Raw genomic sequence first — 17192 nt, forward strand, 5'->3', positions numbered from 1 at the left:
TCAGTCCGGATCTCCTCTCTGCCACCACAGCGACTCAGTCTGTAATGTCTGCGGGGTCTTTGTTCTCACGTCCTGCCCTCCGGGATTGGATGGGGCCTACCTGGCTCTGTGCACGCGTTTCAGCTGGGAATCGTGGTGGTATGCGTCCAGCACAAACTCGGACCCAGGAGCCCTGCCACTCCCGGAGAACTCGCTGTCCTTCTTTTTGTCTTTTTGAGACAGGGTCTCACTATGCAGTTCAGGCTGGCCTCGAACTCACAACAATCCTGCCTCAGCCTCCCAAGTGTTGGGATTACAGGTATGCATCACCATGCCCTGCACATTTCTTTTAATGGAAGCACATAAACTTCTCTTTTCATATAATATTAAAAATGTGCATTGTGAGGACTACAATGAGGACAGTGACTTTAATAAGTTTAATTAAAAATGTCAGATAATAAATACAATAGAAAAAATAAAAGCAGGCATAGAGGGTGACTGATTTGTTTTCTCAGCTTTAAACTGGGACAGTTACAACGCTTACCTCATAGAGTGGCTGCACACATAAATTAATACAGATGAAGCATATGTGTCTACCATGTAAGTGTTTAAAAAGTCTTAGCTGCTATCCTTTCAGTTTATAGGTAAAGAAACTAATACCTGGACAAATTAAGGAGTCAAAAGAAAATTTGTCTTTAGACTGCTAGTCTATAGTATAATTTTAGTTATTGCTTGTTTATATATGAAAATGCTTCTTTTTCTGATGAATTAATGGGTTATCATGCCTCAGGCACCCCAAACATGACTCTCTGGCACTCTCTGGATTGTGGCCCTCTGTCTAGTACCTAATTGTTCCTGCTAGAGCCAGGCCAAATCCTTGGGGCACTTCAAGTTGGGGTCAGCGTGAAATGATGGCCCAGGGACCAACTCTGATTTTGGCTTCCTGGACTGCAATGTAGCACAAGGCGTTACTGGAGACAAGAACAACTGTGGCACAAAAGAAAATTTCATCTGGCATCCCTGGGGGCACCATAAACTGACAGTTCTTACTCCAAGTGCAGCCCCAGACAACTCTTGTGACATCTTTACATAATGCCAAAACTCATGCTGACTATAGGGATCTGTTTATATCAATATAAGTCAGCAACAGGAAAGAAGAGCTTCAGAATGTAGAACAAGGGAGTTCTAGAAAAAGCTCTTGCAACTTAATGAAGTTCAAAAATGAAACTTAACAAATATGTGAATGTGTTACTCAGAAATGACAATACTTTAAAAACACTAATATGATAACACTAACTGTTGTTACACTCACCTGTTCTAGTATTTTTAATCTTATTAAAATGTGTCCTGGTTCCTACATTATCTTCCAGCTAAAACCTCAACTCTGCTTTCACAGCTAAAATTCTAGACAGAGTTGTCCACCTTAACAGGCTCCATGCCCTCCCACATATTGTCAAGATACTACCTCCAGCCCTGTGTGAACTGTGCACCGAGAGCGGTCTCCTTGCTGCCCACCCAGTGGGGATTTCTCGCTCATTTCTAAGGCTCGTTGGCAGCTTCCATGCTATTTTCCCATTCTCTCCTCTCCGCTTTCTGAACTTTTCTGCTTCCCTGACCACGAAGCTTCTCGCTTCCACAGTGCACTCGATCTTCTCTATGCTTTAATGCCACAGTGCTAACATGTGCCAAGACTCGCTCTGAGCCTGTTATCCTCAATAATCTGTCTCTATCTGATCTCAAGCCCGTAACTTTAAATATCCATCTGTGAGCTCATCAGCTCAAAAATTCACCTCCTGATCCTAGACCTTTTCCCTTGCACCCCAGGCCTTTATATAGTCCTCTTATTGATAGCGCTAGTTACATAATTCATAGGAATCTCAAAAGTGTACTGCAAAATGAGTTCTTAATAATTATCATCCCATGTCCTACAACCTGTTCTTCTTTATTCTTCCCCATGACTACAAATGAGCCACTCGTTCATTTCAGAAAAAAGGACAATCAGCAACCTGGTGGTCAGTTTTGGTTACTGCTTTGTTTTCATCTGTTTCTAAAGCACCACCAAGCCTAGTGTTTTCAACCTCGTGACATCTGCTTCTCTCCAACTCTAGTCCTGCTGTCCCAGACCAGACCAGTGCAGCCTGTCCCCTGGGACACTGCAGCTGACTGATCTTCCTGTTTCTCTCCATCTTTCTTGAACCCAGCTAATTCCACACCCAGCAGTCAAAGCAGCCTTTTTATTACCTTTCTGTCTTAAATAATGGAATAGATACAAAACCGCTTACAGCATAAAATTCAAACCTGCTTAACCTCACCACCTCAGTCCTCATAACCCTCAGTTGGAATGACACATCTGCTCTCTCTCACCGGAATACCACAAAATCCTTTCCCACACAGCCCCTGCATTTTCCTGTTCCCCAGATGGGACACTTTTCCTCCACTCTCATTACTTGCCCCTCTGGGCCTACTTTGCAACTCCCTCACCTGACGTGTGCAGACAAGCCTCCCTCCTTCACACCAGCATAGCCAGAGGTTGTTACCTTCACAGCATGACAGCCTGCAGTCAGCCCTTGCGCTTGCTGACATGCCTCCGTGTCTGCTTCTGTCTGTTTCATAGAGGACCGCCTGTCACCCCGAACCTAACTTGGATTTCAGTGCTCATGGGCCCATGACTCACCTGAACACTGAGTCAGCGACCTAGCACTGAATCAGCATGTTCTCTCTTGGGAACCAGACAAGGCTTCTGAACAGCAGAGAGGCAAAAGTTGAAAGTAAATTCTACTATATTATCCTGTTAAATGAAAGCCTTGGATGTATGTGACTGACACGAAGCCTTCTTTGAAGACTTTAAACTTTTAGTCCACAACAATGTAGCGTGTGGCCATGGCAAAGCAAGGAGAAGCATATGCCATCACTGCACCCAGCTGGGGAGGTTCTGCAAAGCCAAGCACCTGCGTCACAGGTCCGAGAATTATAGAACACTTACTCCAGTGCATGTTTAGAAGTAGAAGCATATTCTATATATATTCTTAATATATATCCACTTTTACATCATTATATTTCAAATAAAGCTAAATCTCTACATAGGTCTATAGATTTTGTTAATGATCTTAAATACATGTTAGGGTTAGGGTTAGGGTTTAATGTTTCAACTTCCAATAATTCTTGGGCTTATTTTAGATATTCCTCTTCTAACAAAACTTCTGAACAATTCTCAAATGTTAATTTGCCACTGAGCTTATTGGATATTAATTTAAACAGGAATAAAAAACACGATAGGTAAAACTAAATGTACTGCCGTTCACTCTCCAACGCTGTGACTCCTCTATGCCGGGCAGAGGTCCACTTTTTATTCACTTACATACTATTTATTCAGGAAGCTTCCAGGGAGCACCTATGATGCATATTTCACTTTGCTTTATTCGTCTTTTTCATCTGGAAAATGTTTGCTCTTTTCCTGTCATCTCCACCAGCCTCTCATGTGAAAATTTTAACCGTCCTGCCTTGATGGTCTTGCCTGGTTCCCAAGAGAGAACATTTATTTTCTTTTCAGTTGTTGTGGTTATTATTTGGTTATGATCCTAACGGATTCTGGAGACACTATTGTTCTAGAAAATAAGCCAGTCTGACTTACTACAATTACTTCATTCCCTCAGGTATTTATTGAGGCATTTAGTTAGGCTTTAAAAATTAAGGTAAAGTCCCTGTCTTTCAGTTTTTAAAATGAGTGAGAGACTAATATGCAAACAAATGAAGAAAGAAATGATAAAGCTCAATACAAGTGGGCTTATTAGCTTTTTCTCTCCGAGGAAGGAAAGAAGACATGGTGCCGTGTCTACCACAGTGTGCGGCACACAACTAATGGTCAACAAGTTCACAGAGAAATGAGACATAACTTACTGAGTGCGTGGAAAGGCCTCTGACTTGGTGAGTGGGAGAAGAAACCAGGCTTAAGTGCATTTGTAATCACGATGTCAAAAAGGTCTGCAAAATCAGCCCTAAGAAGCAACAACATATTTCATAAATTAACAACTGGTACATGCTTCACACTTTTCTTACACCGTCTAAATGAGTTTTGCACTGGGAATCAAGGGTGGCTGAGCTCTAGTCTTCCCGACAATTCCCTGAAGTATAAACATAACAAAAATGGAAAAAAAGAAGTAAGGCAAGAAAAACAGGCAAGACAAAAGCAGTACAGTGACTGCCTCCAGAGCTGCCTTTCTCTGGATGAGAATGCAGTGGTGAATTCAACAGTTTCTAACAGCTAGAGATACTCAGGAGCTAAATTTTCAAATCTGGAGACTAAAATCTGCTGGGCCTTTTTAGTTTGAAGAATCAGTAGCAGTTTTTTGTGTTATATGGCTCCGCAGAAAGCATTAGGAGTCTGGTAACATTTTGTGGAGAGGTGCTCAAATATGAAGGAAGATACTGTATTTTGAAAATCAGTCTAGTCTTATAATGTAGTAGTTTTTAGATGACAACAACTACAATTTTTCCTGGGTATGGTGGTGCATGTCTGTAATCCCAGAACTTGGGAGACTGAAGCAGGAGGACGGCTGCAGGTTTGAGGCTAGCCTGGGTTACTTATGGTAATGAGTTCAAGGCTAGCCTGAACTACACAGTGAGAACCTGTCTCAAAACAAAACAAAACCAAACCCTCATGATGTTTAACTTGTATCTGGCATTATAGTAAGAACTATCTGGAGCAAAGGGAGTGTGGTCCTTCTCAATGAAGGACTCAACCATCACCCTGGAAAAATAATATTTACCTAATATTATAGAATATTTTTACAAATCAGTAATTCAGTGAGTAGAAATTAAGGTGGGAAAAAGACTTCGGTCATCTCTGTTAATGAAAAAGGAATGAAGACTCCTGAGTGCTTAATGTGAAGCATGGTCCTACACAAGTGGTGGCAAATCTATGGCACATGTATTATTTTTCTTTTGGGACAGAAGATGTTACTGTATGAGTTGTTTTTTCTAAACTAAGACCTCAGCATTCAGGTTTAATTGTGGCACTGGCCCTTTGTGACACGTGGGTTCTGGGTTGCAGTTTGGGTGCTCATTTCTAAAAGGTTTGCCATCACTTTCACCAAAGCAGCAAGTGTCTCTATGAGAGATGCCTTCAAGACAGCCAGGAACCCAGCCTTTATTCACTGCGATGAACTCAAGCCTAAATATTCTGCAGAAGGAAAAAAATCTACCTACAGGTAAGTGTACCACAGCACAAACTAAACCCTTACATGTTAAGAATTTCTCAGGCTAAAAACGTCGGCAGAGCTCAGCTAAGAGGCTAATTCTGCTTCCTCCCCGTAGTGATGCTGTGTCTGCTGAAGTCTGAGATGTGCAGGGAGCCCAAGAGCCCACCCTGGGGCTGCTCTACTTTGATCATGCTATCGCCGCCAAGAGAAGCACTAATAACTACTCTGTCTAGTATTCAGCCCTTATTATTTAAACACTCCTTTGTTCCTGTGAGGTGTTACTGTCCTGTTTTCAGGGTGTCAAGTTTAAATCATAAAGAGGTTCTAAACACAGTAAACTGCAGAGCAGGGCATAAGCTCATGTCTGCTCTGTTTACAGTCGACTGCGCTCCTCTGGCCTTCATTTTCATGCATGTCACACCCATCGCTGGTGGTGTAGACCCTGAAGTACAAAGCTCCACACTGAAATATGTGAAAGGACCTCTAATTCAGGAGTCAGCCAGGAAGTGTATTCCATAACTCAGCATCCCCCAATAATTATCCACAACTGAGAAGTACAATTCACGGAAGACCTAAAGACAGTTTCTAGAAGCTCAGCCATCTCTGGGCTACAGGTACAGCAGCTCCGTAACACTGCTCTACTTAAACGTATACTTGACAAATGGGCGGGGGTCGGGTGGAGTGGTGGAGTGGGGTGCTGTAAGCAGATATTAAGGTTTGTTATGAGGGAAAAGAAAAAACACTTGTCATCAGGCACTATTTAATGTAATGTTATGGCTGTGGTCCGATACTTTAAGAAAGCATTGCTATCTAATGTGCTATCAGTATCTTATGAGACAATGAAAATGAACATGGACCGGAGCACCACTTACCCAAGAGCATATTCACAGAGCAGTCTACAGTAATCACTGTGAGAACTGGTAATTAACAGAAGAACCTTCCCGGCATTCTTTAGCTGTTGAAGCCACTTTCTTACAGATTCAGGACAACTGTGTAAATATCTGCCTGGATCTCTTTTTATTTCTGGAAAGTACAGTCCACAGTTTTCTGAAAAATAAAGGTATGCAGGAGGTTTCTTTAAACATTTATTTAACTTAATGTTTTCTTAAATAAGTTAGTCTCTTTGAAAGCTGTGGGATAAGGACTACATTCAAATAATAGCAATGATGCAATGCTAACTGCTTTTTAAAAAGTAGTTTTTTAAAATTAAAAGTAATGATGGTTGATATATTGACTGACTAGGTGATGAGAACTAATAAACGATTAAAACAGAAGTAAACACAGTATCATCAACATTTCAAACCTAACTGTATTTGAGATACCAACTGATTAATATCCATTCAAACATTCAACAGATGGTTGCTGAACAGAGATAAGACCCAGATATGCAGACAATGCACCAGGAACACATCCTCAGCACAAAGCAGCTCTTCAGGAAATTTGGTTCCTCAGAGGCACAGATACATGCCACAGAGCCAGCTTGCAGCCTCAGAGACGGGCTGAGATGGAAAATGGAAAGCCCAGGGACAAACAAGCCAGAAAAAGCTAGGAGGCAGTACAGCTGACAGTGAATGTTCAAAGACTTTAATGATTAAACTCAGATAGCTGGCTTGTCCTCTCTGGGTTTCTCTAAGTGTATCTACCGATTTAGGCTGAGCTCCAAGGCAGATAGGTGGTGGCAGTATCTCCAAATATTTGGGGAAAATGAATATTGTGCATATGTAGCAGACAACTATAGATTGGGCTGAAATGCTACTGGATCATACAGCATTTCAAAACCACTGATCTCTAACTGCACTAACAGTTGCAATGTTCTACTGCACTAATGAGCACAGAAAGAGAATCCAAGGTCCTACTGTCTTTAACTGCTGGGAGAAGAACACACTAAAAGAAAAATATAATAGGTCAAAGAGCTTCATTCAACTCAATGGCTGACTCTGCAATACTAGGTATGAGCTACACGTGAAACTCTGCCCAGTGTGATGCACTCGAACTAACAGAAATGAAGTTATATTTCAATAATGTCAGGATAGCAGAGCCTCTAAGTGAAATAAAAACAAACAAAACCAGAAGTCATAGCCAATACTGTTGCCTGCCTGCCCAGTCCACTCCTGCTCTTCCTGTATGTGGGACAGTGCTATTTGTGTGAGGTTCCTCCTCCCCTCAGGCACCCTGTATGCCCGGGAAGGATGTGGGTTTCTGTCTTTCTGCACCAAGGAGGGTTATTCTCTCTACCTGCCAGTGAACTGTTAGGAAGGTGCAGGGCACCCAGATCTGGCCGATGAACACTGAGAGAGGCCCTGCTCTCCTTGTGCGCTACTCATGAGAAGGCAGTCATGTACACTGCTGATGCGGGGGAGATGTTCCTTTTCCACTACTGGACCTGGCCATGATTACAGGTCCTACCTAGAAGTGCAGCAGCTGTCTACAACATAGAGCATGTGTCTGACATACTAGGGAGGTCAGAGTAGAAATATGAATGGCACTGGTTCTCTCATGATATCCCCAGGTCTCTGATTAAGCCACTGAATTAATTATCATTGGAAGTATAGTACCTACTACCCAAGTCTAATGACTTCTGCTCATGTAAAATAAGTCATTAATAGCTTTAATATTAAGAACACCTATTATCTGTAGCCCAAAGCATCTTGATTCAGAAGTAATACACTGCAAAAATATAATCAGAACAAACACAACAAAAGGAAGAACATGAGAATAACATTCAAACCTCAGGAAACAAGGAGCAAAACCAAAGTTTGAGTTCTCCTTGTATTTTGTTTTACAGAGACATCTGTGTGTAACCTTCTAGGACTTCTAGTATCCTAAAAAGCTCTAGAATTGTCTTTACAAACATTAAAATACATTTTCTGTTTTTCAGGGAAGACAAGGTACTAGTAAGGAAAGGCCAATTTAAGAAAAAAGAACAATTTAATTCCCGAGACTGTGTCTCTCTTAATTATAACTAACAGCCATGAGAGATTACTTCACTCAGAAAAAGAGATTCTGTAGCAGAAGAAACTTTATAAGGTAGATACAAAAACATTTATAGTGTGTATTGCTGAAAACTTTTTGTGTTCAGAAAATAACAAACTTATTTCCTACTTATATGTGCTTAGTGCCATCTAGTGGTTAAAATGCAAAATTGCTATTAAAATCAACATTTTCAAAAGAATAATAAAAGCATATATAGTACAAAAAAAAAAAAAAAGGAAGGGGATTAAAGATGGTTGGAGGAAGGTGGAAGGACAAAAGGGAAAGGGGATAAAAAAAGAACTAAGATGTGTTACGTCCACGTGCCAACTACCCACAAGGAACGTGAAAATGTACTACAAACATACTAAAAAAGAAAATGATCTGAAAAAAGCATATACTTCTAAAATTTAAATTTCTTACCTAGATCAATTGGATTGACATTTCTTAATAAGCCTGATCTGAGAGGGCAAATGATAATTTAATCAGAGAAAAATACCCGGAAGTAATATTGGGCTGTCCATTTTATTAACAAGCCACTGAAATGGACAAATCAGAAGTCTCAAGCCTTGTACAAACAGATGCCAATGTAGTGTAATTAGAAGTTTTTTTCAGTACAAAAGACCCGTGGCTGTCATTGGGAAAAATACTTTTGTCCTCTTGTATCTTTAAATCATGACAGAATAAGAGACATAATTATGCAAGTACACATTTTTTTATTGAAATAAATCAAGGTATTAAAGGAAGAGGTAAGCTAAATATGCAATGAACTATAATTTTTCTATTAAATCATTTCCCTAAGAGACTATAAACTCTGAAAGACAAGGAATATGTCCTTCTGCTTACTGTGAAACAGATATTTAATTGATGAGTATCTAAATATTGCAGGAGCAGACGTGGGAACACATAGATATTCAAAGTAGTAAAACGATTTGTAATATATAGTGAACTGTGACAACTGTATGATGCATGCACTATCAAAGTCATGCTGTCTAAACTGCCTTCCCACTTCCTTAGTCACATCAAAACCAATCATGTTTAATTATTATACCAACAGACTGACACTGATCGGGCAATACAGGGAATTCAGATCACAGGGGCAAGGAACCGTTGTTTTTGTTCTTAATTCAAAAGGAGCCTGTGTCTCCACATAGCCTCTCAGGGATTTCTATTTCACTGCCACTTGACATGACTCATTTCCTTTTGGATTTTTGATGCTGGTGTTTTCTATGTCTCAGTGGGATTAAAAGTCACATTTAAAAAAAGCTAGTTCAAAAAAATGAAAGTTTGGCTCTCCCATGTTAAAAAAATCTGGCAAATATGTCATGGAAATAGCAGCAAGTGTTGCAACAGTCTCATAGCACATAAAATAGCCTGCATCCATCAACAGGATTTAAGGACCTCTACTGGTAAAAAAAAGTCAGTACAGCCTGAATATAAAAAGTACTTTATTTTTGAAACAATTCTGCCACATGACTGTTTCTTTCATTACTGAGTAAGTGACCATTTGTCTTGATAACTTTACCACTACTCTTCATGTGATTTTTGGCAAGAGTTTTCAAAGTTGCAGTCCAAGTAGACGGAAGATGGTGGGGTGCTCGCCCTGCACTGAAAGCCTCCACCTAAGAGCTGCTGCTGTTTTTATTGCAAAATACAATTTAGGAAATTTAAATATTTACAACATTTACTAGTTAAGAGCATACTAGTAAACAGATAAAATATTTAGCCATGTATTGTTTAAATATACTTAACTGTAGAGATGATCTACTTAATTTAAAAAAAAAAAACTTCTTTGGGGGGAGGCTAAGAAAGACAAATATTTTTTAGAGAACTAACAATAAATGTCTTTTATGTACAGGTGGCAAAGGAGGATGTAGATATCTAACATTTAAAAAATTTCCTCTTCATGGTCTCTATAGTTTGGGGTAGTATTTGTAAATGAAAAAAATGTAGATTCTCTAGATTGAAGTGACAATCTATATGCCATACATAATGCTTAGAAAAGGACCTTTAAGAAGAACTGGGAAATTAAGTATATGATGCACTGAACAACATAATTTATAAAATTTACTATTTAACAATATCTGACTTCTATCTCTGCTATTTAATTTGTTCACTGCATGACTGTACCATCTGGAGGCTTATACCACTTGATAACTTTACCACTACTCTTCATGTGATTTTCGGCAAGAGTTTTCAAAGTTGGAAGTACTGGTGGTACAAACAGACCTAATCTTTTATTGGACTTCTTACTAAAAAATAATAAAAAGTGAGTTAGTCACTGGAATTTGAATAATTACTGCCCAAGTAAAACAGTATTATTAATGCCAATTCAAAATTATTGTAATAAATAAATTTATTTCATTAAGAGAAGCTTGTATTTGTGAATTTCTTTAAAACATCTTACACATAAAGTGTGATTTGTGCAATGTGAAAAATATAATGGATTTGGCTGTTTTGGCAGCTGCAGCAGCACCCATTTCTTTCAGATAATTTTGAGACCATTCTCTACATAGCTTGTGTGTGTGTTTCTTGATGATTCTCAAGTTTCTATAAAGTGCATGTTTTTTCAAGTAATTTCTGCCCATGGCATTTCTGCACAGGTTAATAGCTTATTGATAATTAGTTCTCTAGATTTTAACACTGAATCTTACAAGTATCCCATTGCTAGTGTATACAATATGCATTTACAACTGCTATACCACAAATTAGTTGTAGTACAATTTTTTATACCTTTTAAATGTTTTCCTTAATATAAGACACAGAAACAAAAACAGCTGCTGTTTCACAGCTAGATTATTACTAAGCTGAGTGGTACATTTTTCTTTTATTATTCCTTTGCTGTTTCTGGTGGTTCTTCTCATTTTTGTTTGGGATTTTTGTTTGTAAGTAATACATATTTTTGAATACATATTTGTATATTATAACCTATTCATTTTTCAATTTTAAGAGTATTTCAATCTTGTAAAATTTTTTCTTATTACAGTATCAAATACAGAAAATGGATGATTCCTTTAATCTAATGAAATACGTATGCTGACTATAATTTTTGGAACTGATAGACCCATTTGTAGCACCAGAGGTACAAGCCACTGGATGGGACAGTCATGCCTGGGATGCCCCTTAGTCAGCTCCAGATGACAGCTGCCTCAAGAGCAGGTGACATGAACCTCAAGTGAGGAGCATTCAATGAAGCCTTAAATCTTAACTGACAAAAATAAATCACTGTTTTAAGCTGCTACATTTTGTTGTGGTTTCTTATACAGCAATCTATAACTAGAACAAGACGCTCTAGAATGAAGTCACAATTCCAAATATTATCTCTATGCAATTCAAGATAGAGTGAGAGAACATTTACAACTCCTCCTAGAAAAACCTATGCTACTTCCTTGATTTGTAAAATACTCAAAGATTCTTACTGCATATTAGTTTGCAGAGTATAAATGTAATTTCAGCTTACATCAGAGAATACAGAATATAAATGTAATTTCAGCTTACATCAATTACTTTTGAGTAATTTAAAGAAGACAAAAATTAAGCATTTAAGGTAAATTCTACATATTACTTCTGATTTCTCACCTACTTCAATTATGAAATACTTAAAGAAAAGTTATCAATTGCTGAAATACATACTGATTATGACAACAGGAATTAAGTTTCCTGGATGTTTCCTCCTGTTAAATCACAATCCAAAAGCTTTTCATATTTCTTCAAAATACAGATTGATCTTTAAAATATTAAAATATTGATCTTTAAAATATAGGCATTTTAAAGATAAATGTTTATCACAAAGGTGCACTATTTCTCTAATTACTATAGTCCAAAGAGTCTCAGTGTTCAGAAATATCCTTTCTTACTAATAAAGCCAACAACATTCAGAACTACAACTTGATGAAATCAGAACACATATAAAATGACTCAGCCAATGTCTGGTCTCACAGCATATAAAAACACAAAAGCTAGGCTATTTGGTCTGTGCCATTTCTATACCTAGCACATGGACCAACTTGTTTAGTATATGTTCTGCCAAAGCAAGCATGCACACGGACTAAGTAAGCAGCTACTTTCAAGACAAGGTACTAGTCTGGTTTTCATTACACCTTTTCAGCTAAATCAGATGAAATCTTCTTTATGACTTTGAAAAGCACCACCGGGCCAGTTATCTCAGATTAAAAACAGAGCGAGGGAGAAAAGAGACCGAGGGCAGAGCAGGAGATGGAGAACAGGGGAAGAGAGAGGAAAAAACTAAAGTTTCATATCAGTGAAATTTTGATTCAGGTAACTTTTGATAGAGGTATTAACTCTGTAATAGAAAATCTGAAGTTATGGATGTGATAAAATTAAAACCAGTATTAGAATAGTCAAAAAATTCTTTTTCACAAAACAAGATGTACAGATCTATGTATATGCTCTGAGACACTGCCTAAAGAAAAATACTACCTTGAACTAGAGTTCTTCACCTAAAATTCACACAAGCTGGTGCATGAAATCCCAGCACTGTGACATTTTGTTCATCAGTGTGTGTTTGTGCACGCTGTGGGAAGAAGCGCAGATACAGCTGGGCCTAGGGATGTGCTAGTCCCATGAGGGAAAGATGTAGATTTTTCCTAGAGCAAGACAGTCCCATAAAGAAAGCATTCCAGCATGCCCCCTTCTCATTGCCAAGAAAAACTCTATAGAAACACGTTAGGAAAAAAAAAAAAAAAAAGATTCTCTATAATGAGTTGTATACAACTTTTACACAAATAAGTGATTCCTGGGCTCTGTATTGTTTTACATGTATATACCCTAATCCAGAAAATTTATACTTATTCAGATGGCTAAGGAAAGGCTGCTCAATTTAACTTGTAAGTTGCAAATTACCAAATACATAACTTTAAAATATCTCTGAAACCTAATAATTACTTTTCATGTTGAAATTATGATGAGAATAACTTTTTTTGTTTTGTGACACAGGGTCTCACTATGTAGCACAGGCTGCCGAGGGTTTTCCATAGTTTGTAGGTCTCGGGGACGTTAAGCTTCTAAAATGACAATGCTTCCCCCCTGAGAGCCAAGTGCTACAAGATAAGCAAGAGCTGGGGGAGATCTCATAGTCTACACTAAAACTCTTGCTGTGTCATTTTCGCTTCTCTGTACTGGTTATATAGGGCCAGCTCATTTTCAGGGAGTAGCAAACAGAACAGCATGAATTCCAGGATGCAAGGCTCATTAAGGAGCTACATCTGCAGACAAGCTACCAGGAAGAACGATGCTTCTGTGTGTCCCTGCCAGCATGTTTTCCAGCCATATGTAACTATGAAAATTGTGAGTGCAAAATATAATAGAGTTTTAATATCAAATTTCATAAATGGAAAGTATATAATCATTATCTTTACTCATAATAAATAAACGATATTGAATGCTTATTTTTAGCCAAACAATTCTAAGATCTTTACAACTATTAATATGCCCAATGCTCTTAACCCTGTGGATGGATCCTGTATCATTCCTTTTTTGCAACTGAGCAAACTGAGAAGCAGAGTTTAAGAAAGCGCACAATGCACACAGCTAGGATGCAGCAGAGGCAGGGCTATGGACACAGCCATTCCACTTTCTGAGGGTGTCCAATGCTGCTTCTTCAGGGCTAAGGCAAGTGGGGACTCGACAGGCACTTGAAGGTTACTGTAAGTCCTTACCTTCTTTTTTTACATATGAGTGAACTACTGTGTACTATTAAAGTTCAGGTGCTTTGGGGTTGACTGGAAATCTCAAACAAGTGAAAATGAAAATTTTGATAAATTTGGGGAAATCAAATTACATTTCTGCAGAGGAAAACAAAGTATCTATTAATATGCACTCTAATTATAGTCACAGTATCTAGAACTGCAGGTGCCTTAGAAATCACTTGTGACCTGCCACATTAAAGGTGATTTTGTAGAGACCATAGATTTTGCTGAAAAGTACAGTTGGCAACAAACTTGGGAATGAAGAATAGAGCGCTCCAGAATCCTCGTCCACTAACCCTCATCACGTATGTTCCCAAGTCTATGTGTTTTCAATCTGATTTATCTGGTGACCATTATCCATTAATAACTTGTATTCAGAAATGGTTTACCTATTTAGCTCTGTAATTATTAAATAACAATTCTAAAATTAAATTTTGCTTTTTCTCAAAATTTCTACAGTAGAAAGAAGTTCTTTGTAGTCACTGATCTGTCATTTATGCTATATTGAATTAGGGTCTTACATTGAGATAGGAAAAAATATCCCAAATAAATGTCATCCATTCAGGAACAAATTATAAGTGTGCCACTCCTGGGACCACAGCCTCCCTCTGCTGCCTGGTGACACTGGAGACCTCATAAGGTTACCTCTGTATGGACCCCTTCCTGGCAACTTGCCCAGGTCACACTGCCTCTGGGCATCAGTGAACACATTCACACCACTACACTGTAATCAGCACTGGTAATAAGCATATTCACTCATTTTCTTTCTTTTGTGACTATGATGTCCTTTTCAAAATAAACTTTTTACATACATGTTTATATTCCTGATATCATGTAAACCATAGAGCACTAATAATTGTAGAAGTGTGTGTATGTGTGTGCGCGCTTGCATGCATGCATGTTCACATGTGTGTGTGCAGGGCTAGGTAAGACTTACCAGAAGGCCATAAAAACTAGAGGTTAAAAAACCCCAGCTCACAAGCTAAGAAAGCTTACATCTTAAAATTGTTACACAGTATAAATACTGCATCTACATAGTATTTTTGATTTTGTCTACTGGTGTGCAAAGCCTATACTATTTACTACATGGTGCTTTAAGAAAAAGTTTGTTGATTCTTGATATAGTATTTCACAAAGGACAGTAATTAAATATATATAGAGTTAAAACACTACAGACACTCCTTGTTTAACAACTGAGTTGTAGTCCTGCATGCCTACAACTAGGTTGTTAAATTAATTGGTTTCTAAATGAGGAACTGTATATAGTATAGTAAAATATCTGATACTGTATACTGTTGTCTTGGTCACTTTTACCCAAAGCCAAAAATTAAGGAAAGAAAGATTTAGTTAGCCCACAGTTTGTGGAGGATTCAGTCCATAATCAGCTGGCTCCAAGGCAGGGTGGCAGGGGACTGGGTAACACTTTAAGGCAGCACAAGACAGCAAAAGCAGCAAGAGCATAACAGGGAGAGGTGCAAGCCTCTTTTCTCCTTATATTATATATTGGCTATCTGCTCATGCCCATACCATCTCTATGTTTTCCTCTTACACAGGCTCAGGATGAATAGAAAGTAAGGACCCTGGCTCTCTGCTGAGTCACTTAGTTAACCTTCTGAACTTCTCAAAGTGACACAATGAACAACATCCTACAGCAGCAAGGGCATGTCCTTTTCACCCCGGGGTTGGAGAACTGCTGAGTTACTTAGTCAAGCTTTTAGACTCAAGCTGACACAATGTATCAACCATAACAATCCACCTCTTGTCAATACGCCAAACAGACACATTTTTTAAAACCAGTTTCCAGATAGAAAGACATTATTTTTATCAAAAGTTATTTTACCACTTGAACATTATAACACAGGTTTAATAATTTTTAAAAACCAGTATTAAGTCTATCAACATTATATTACATTAGAGCCATAATATTTTGTCCCCCAAGGACTCAGGCACATCCCTTTATGCAAAAGGCATTTAGTCCATCTGCAACAGCTGCCAAAGTCCTAACAGTTTTACCATTGCTGAAAAGTCGCAAGTACCAAGTCTCCTCAGAGATGTAATGCAAACTCTTAGTTGGAAGACCCTGTACAAATGAAAAGTTACACTTTCAACATTTAATGGCACAAAATAAGCATTTTTATCCCAAAAGTTACAAATGGGAATACAAAGGAATGGGACCAAAGCAAGTCCAAAATACAGTAGGGCAAACATTAAGTCCTGTAGTTCCATGTCCAGCATCTGAAGCAATTTGCTGTACACTGTGAGATCCCAAGGGCTGTGTGACTCCACCCCTGTGGCATTTATGGTGTTTGTAGCTCTTACAGTTTTTCTCTTGGGCCTGCTTTGCTTTCTCCTTGCCGCTTTACATTTTTTTAAAAACCTTTTATTTTTATTTATTTTGTCTTTTTGAGACAGGGTCTCACCGCAATTCAGGCTAGTTTTGAATCCACTTTATAGCCCAGGCTGGCCTTGAACTCACAACCGTCCTCCTGCCTCAGCCTTCTATTTGTTTGTTTTTTTTTTGTTTGTTTGGTTTTTCTCTGGTACCAGGAACCGAACTCATGACCTTGCGCTTGCCAGGCAGGCGCTTTTGCCGCTGAGCTAAATCCCCAGCCCCCCTGCCTCAGCCTTCTAAGTGCTAGGATTACAGCATATGCTACCATGCCTGGCCCCTTGCAGCTTTTGTAGGCAATCTGTTTTGGCTTTTTAAAACTTTTGGTATCTCCAGTGCACCCTTTGCTTTACATTCACAACTTTACATACTGCCTTCTCAGGGGCACACTGCTTGGTCTCTCAGGCCCTTTGAAATCTAGGTAGAAGCCTTTTAAACCTGAGAACTCTTGCATTCTGCATGCACCTAAAACCAGCACCACATAGATGATGTCAGGGTCCACTGCCAGCTGGAGCAGTAGCCAGACGTTTTTTCTCTTGGTTGTAGGGGTCGAGTGCTTGGATTGCTGAGCATTCTGAACCTGATTCTGAGGAACAAATGTTTTATGCTGTCGTTCTGGTGTGGTCACCGCCATTCTGGAACATGGCACTCTGTGGCTTTCTCCTCAATGTCTTTCACCTTTGCAGTTTTGAGGCCGCAAAGCGTGGAGACTTGCTGCTCCTAGTGATGCCCTCACGCCATCTTTTTTATTCTGTTCCTTCAAGATCGTCTTAGCTTTATCTTTGCAGTCCACAGCTTTACTGGAGCTGTTCTTTTTGGCCAAATTCACAAAGTTTTAAATCGCCCTACTGGGCTCTTTGCTCTTGATTCTCAACATAAATCTGGCTAAAAGCCCCAACAATAGCCATGTCACAGCCTCAGTGTTCAACTGCCTTGAAATTTTTTTTT

The 17192-nt window shown here is 38.8% G+C and overlaps 1 protein-coding gene across 1 annotated transcript in view; it reads right to left on the bottom strand.

The window, feature by feature from the left end:
• The window catches only part of Nt5dc1 (5'-nucleotidase domain containing 1), a 36635-nt gene extending 19757 nt beyond the window's left edge, over window positions 1-16878 (bottom strand). The window contains exons 1-3 of the mRNA XM_013507352.1: window positions 16771-16878; window positions 6050-6252; window positions 3877-3974 (exon numbers count right to left, since the gene is read on the bottom strand). Of these exons, the coding sequence (XP_013362806.1) occupies window positions 3877-3974; window positions 6050-6252; window positions 16771-16878 (409 nt within the window). The remainder of the gene's footprint in view (window positions 1-3876; window positions 3975-6049; window positions 6253-16770) is intronic.
• Window positions 16879-17192: the final 314 nt, after the last annotated feature.

This window comes from Chinchilla lanigera, unplaced genomic scaffold (genome assembly GCF_000276665.1).
Source record: "Chinchilla lanigera isolate Chin_1 unplaced genomic scaffold, ChiLan1.0 scaffold00125, whole genome shotgun sequence".
NCBI classification, from domain to species: domain Eukaryota; kingdom Metazoa; phylum Chordata; class Mammalia; order Rodentia; family Chinchillidae; genus Chinchilla; species Chinchilla lanigera.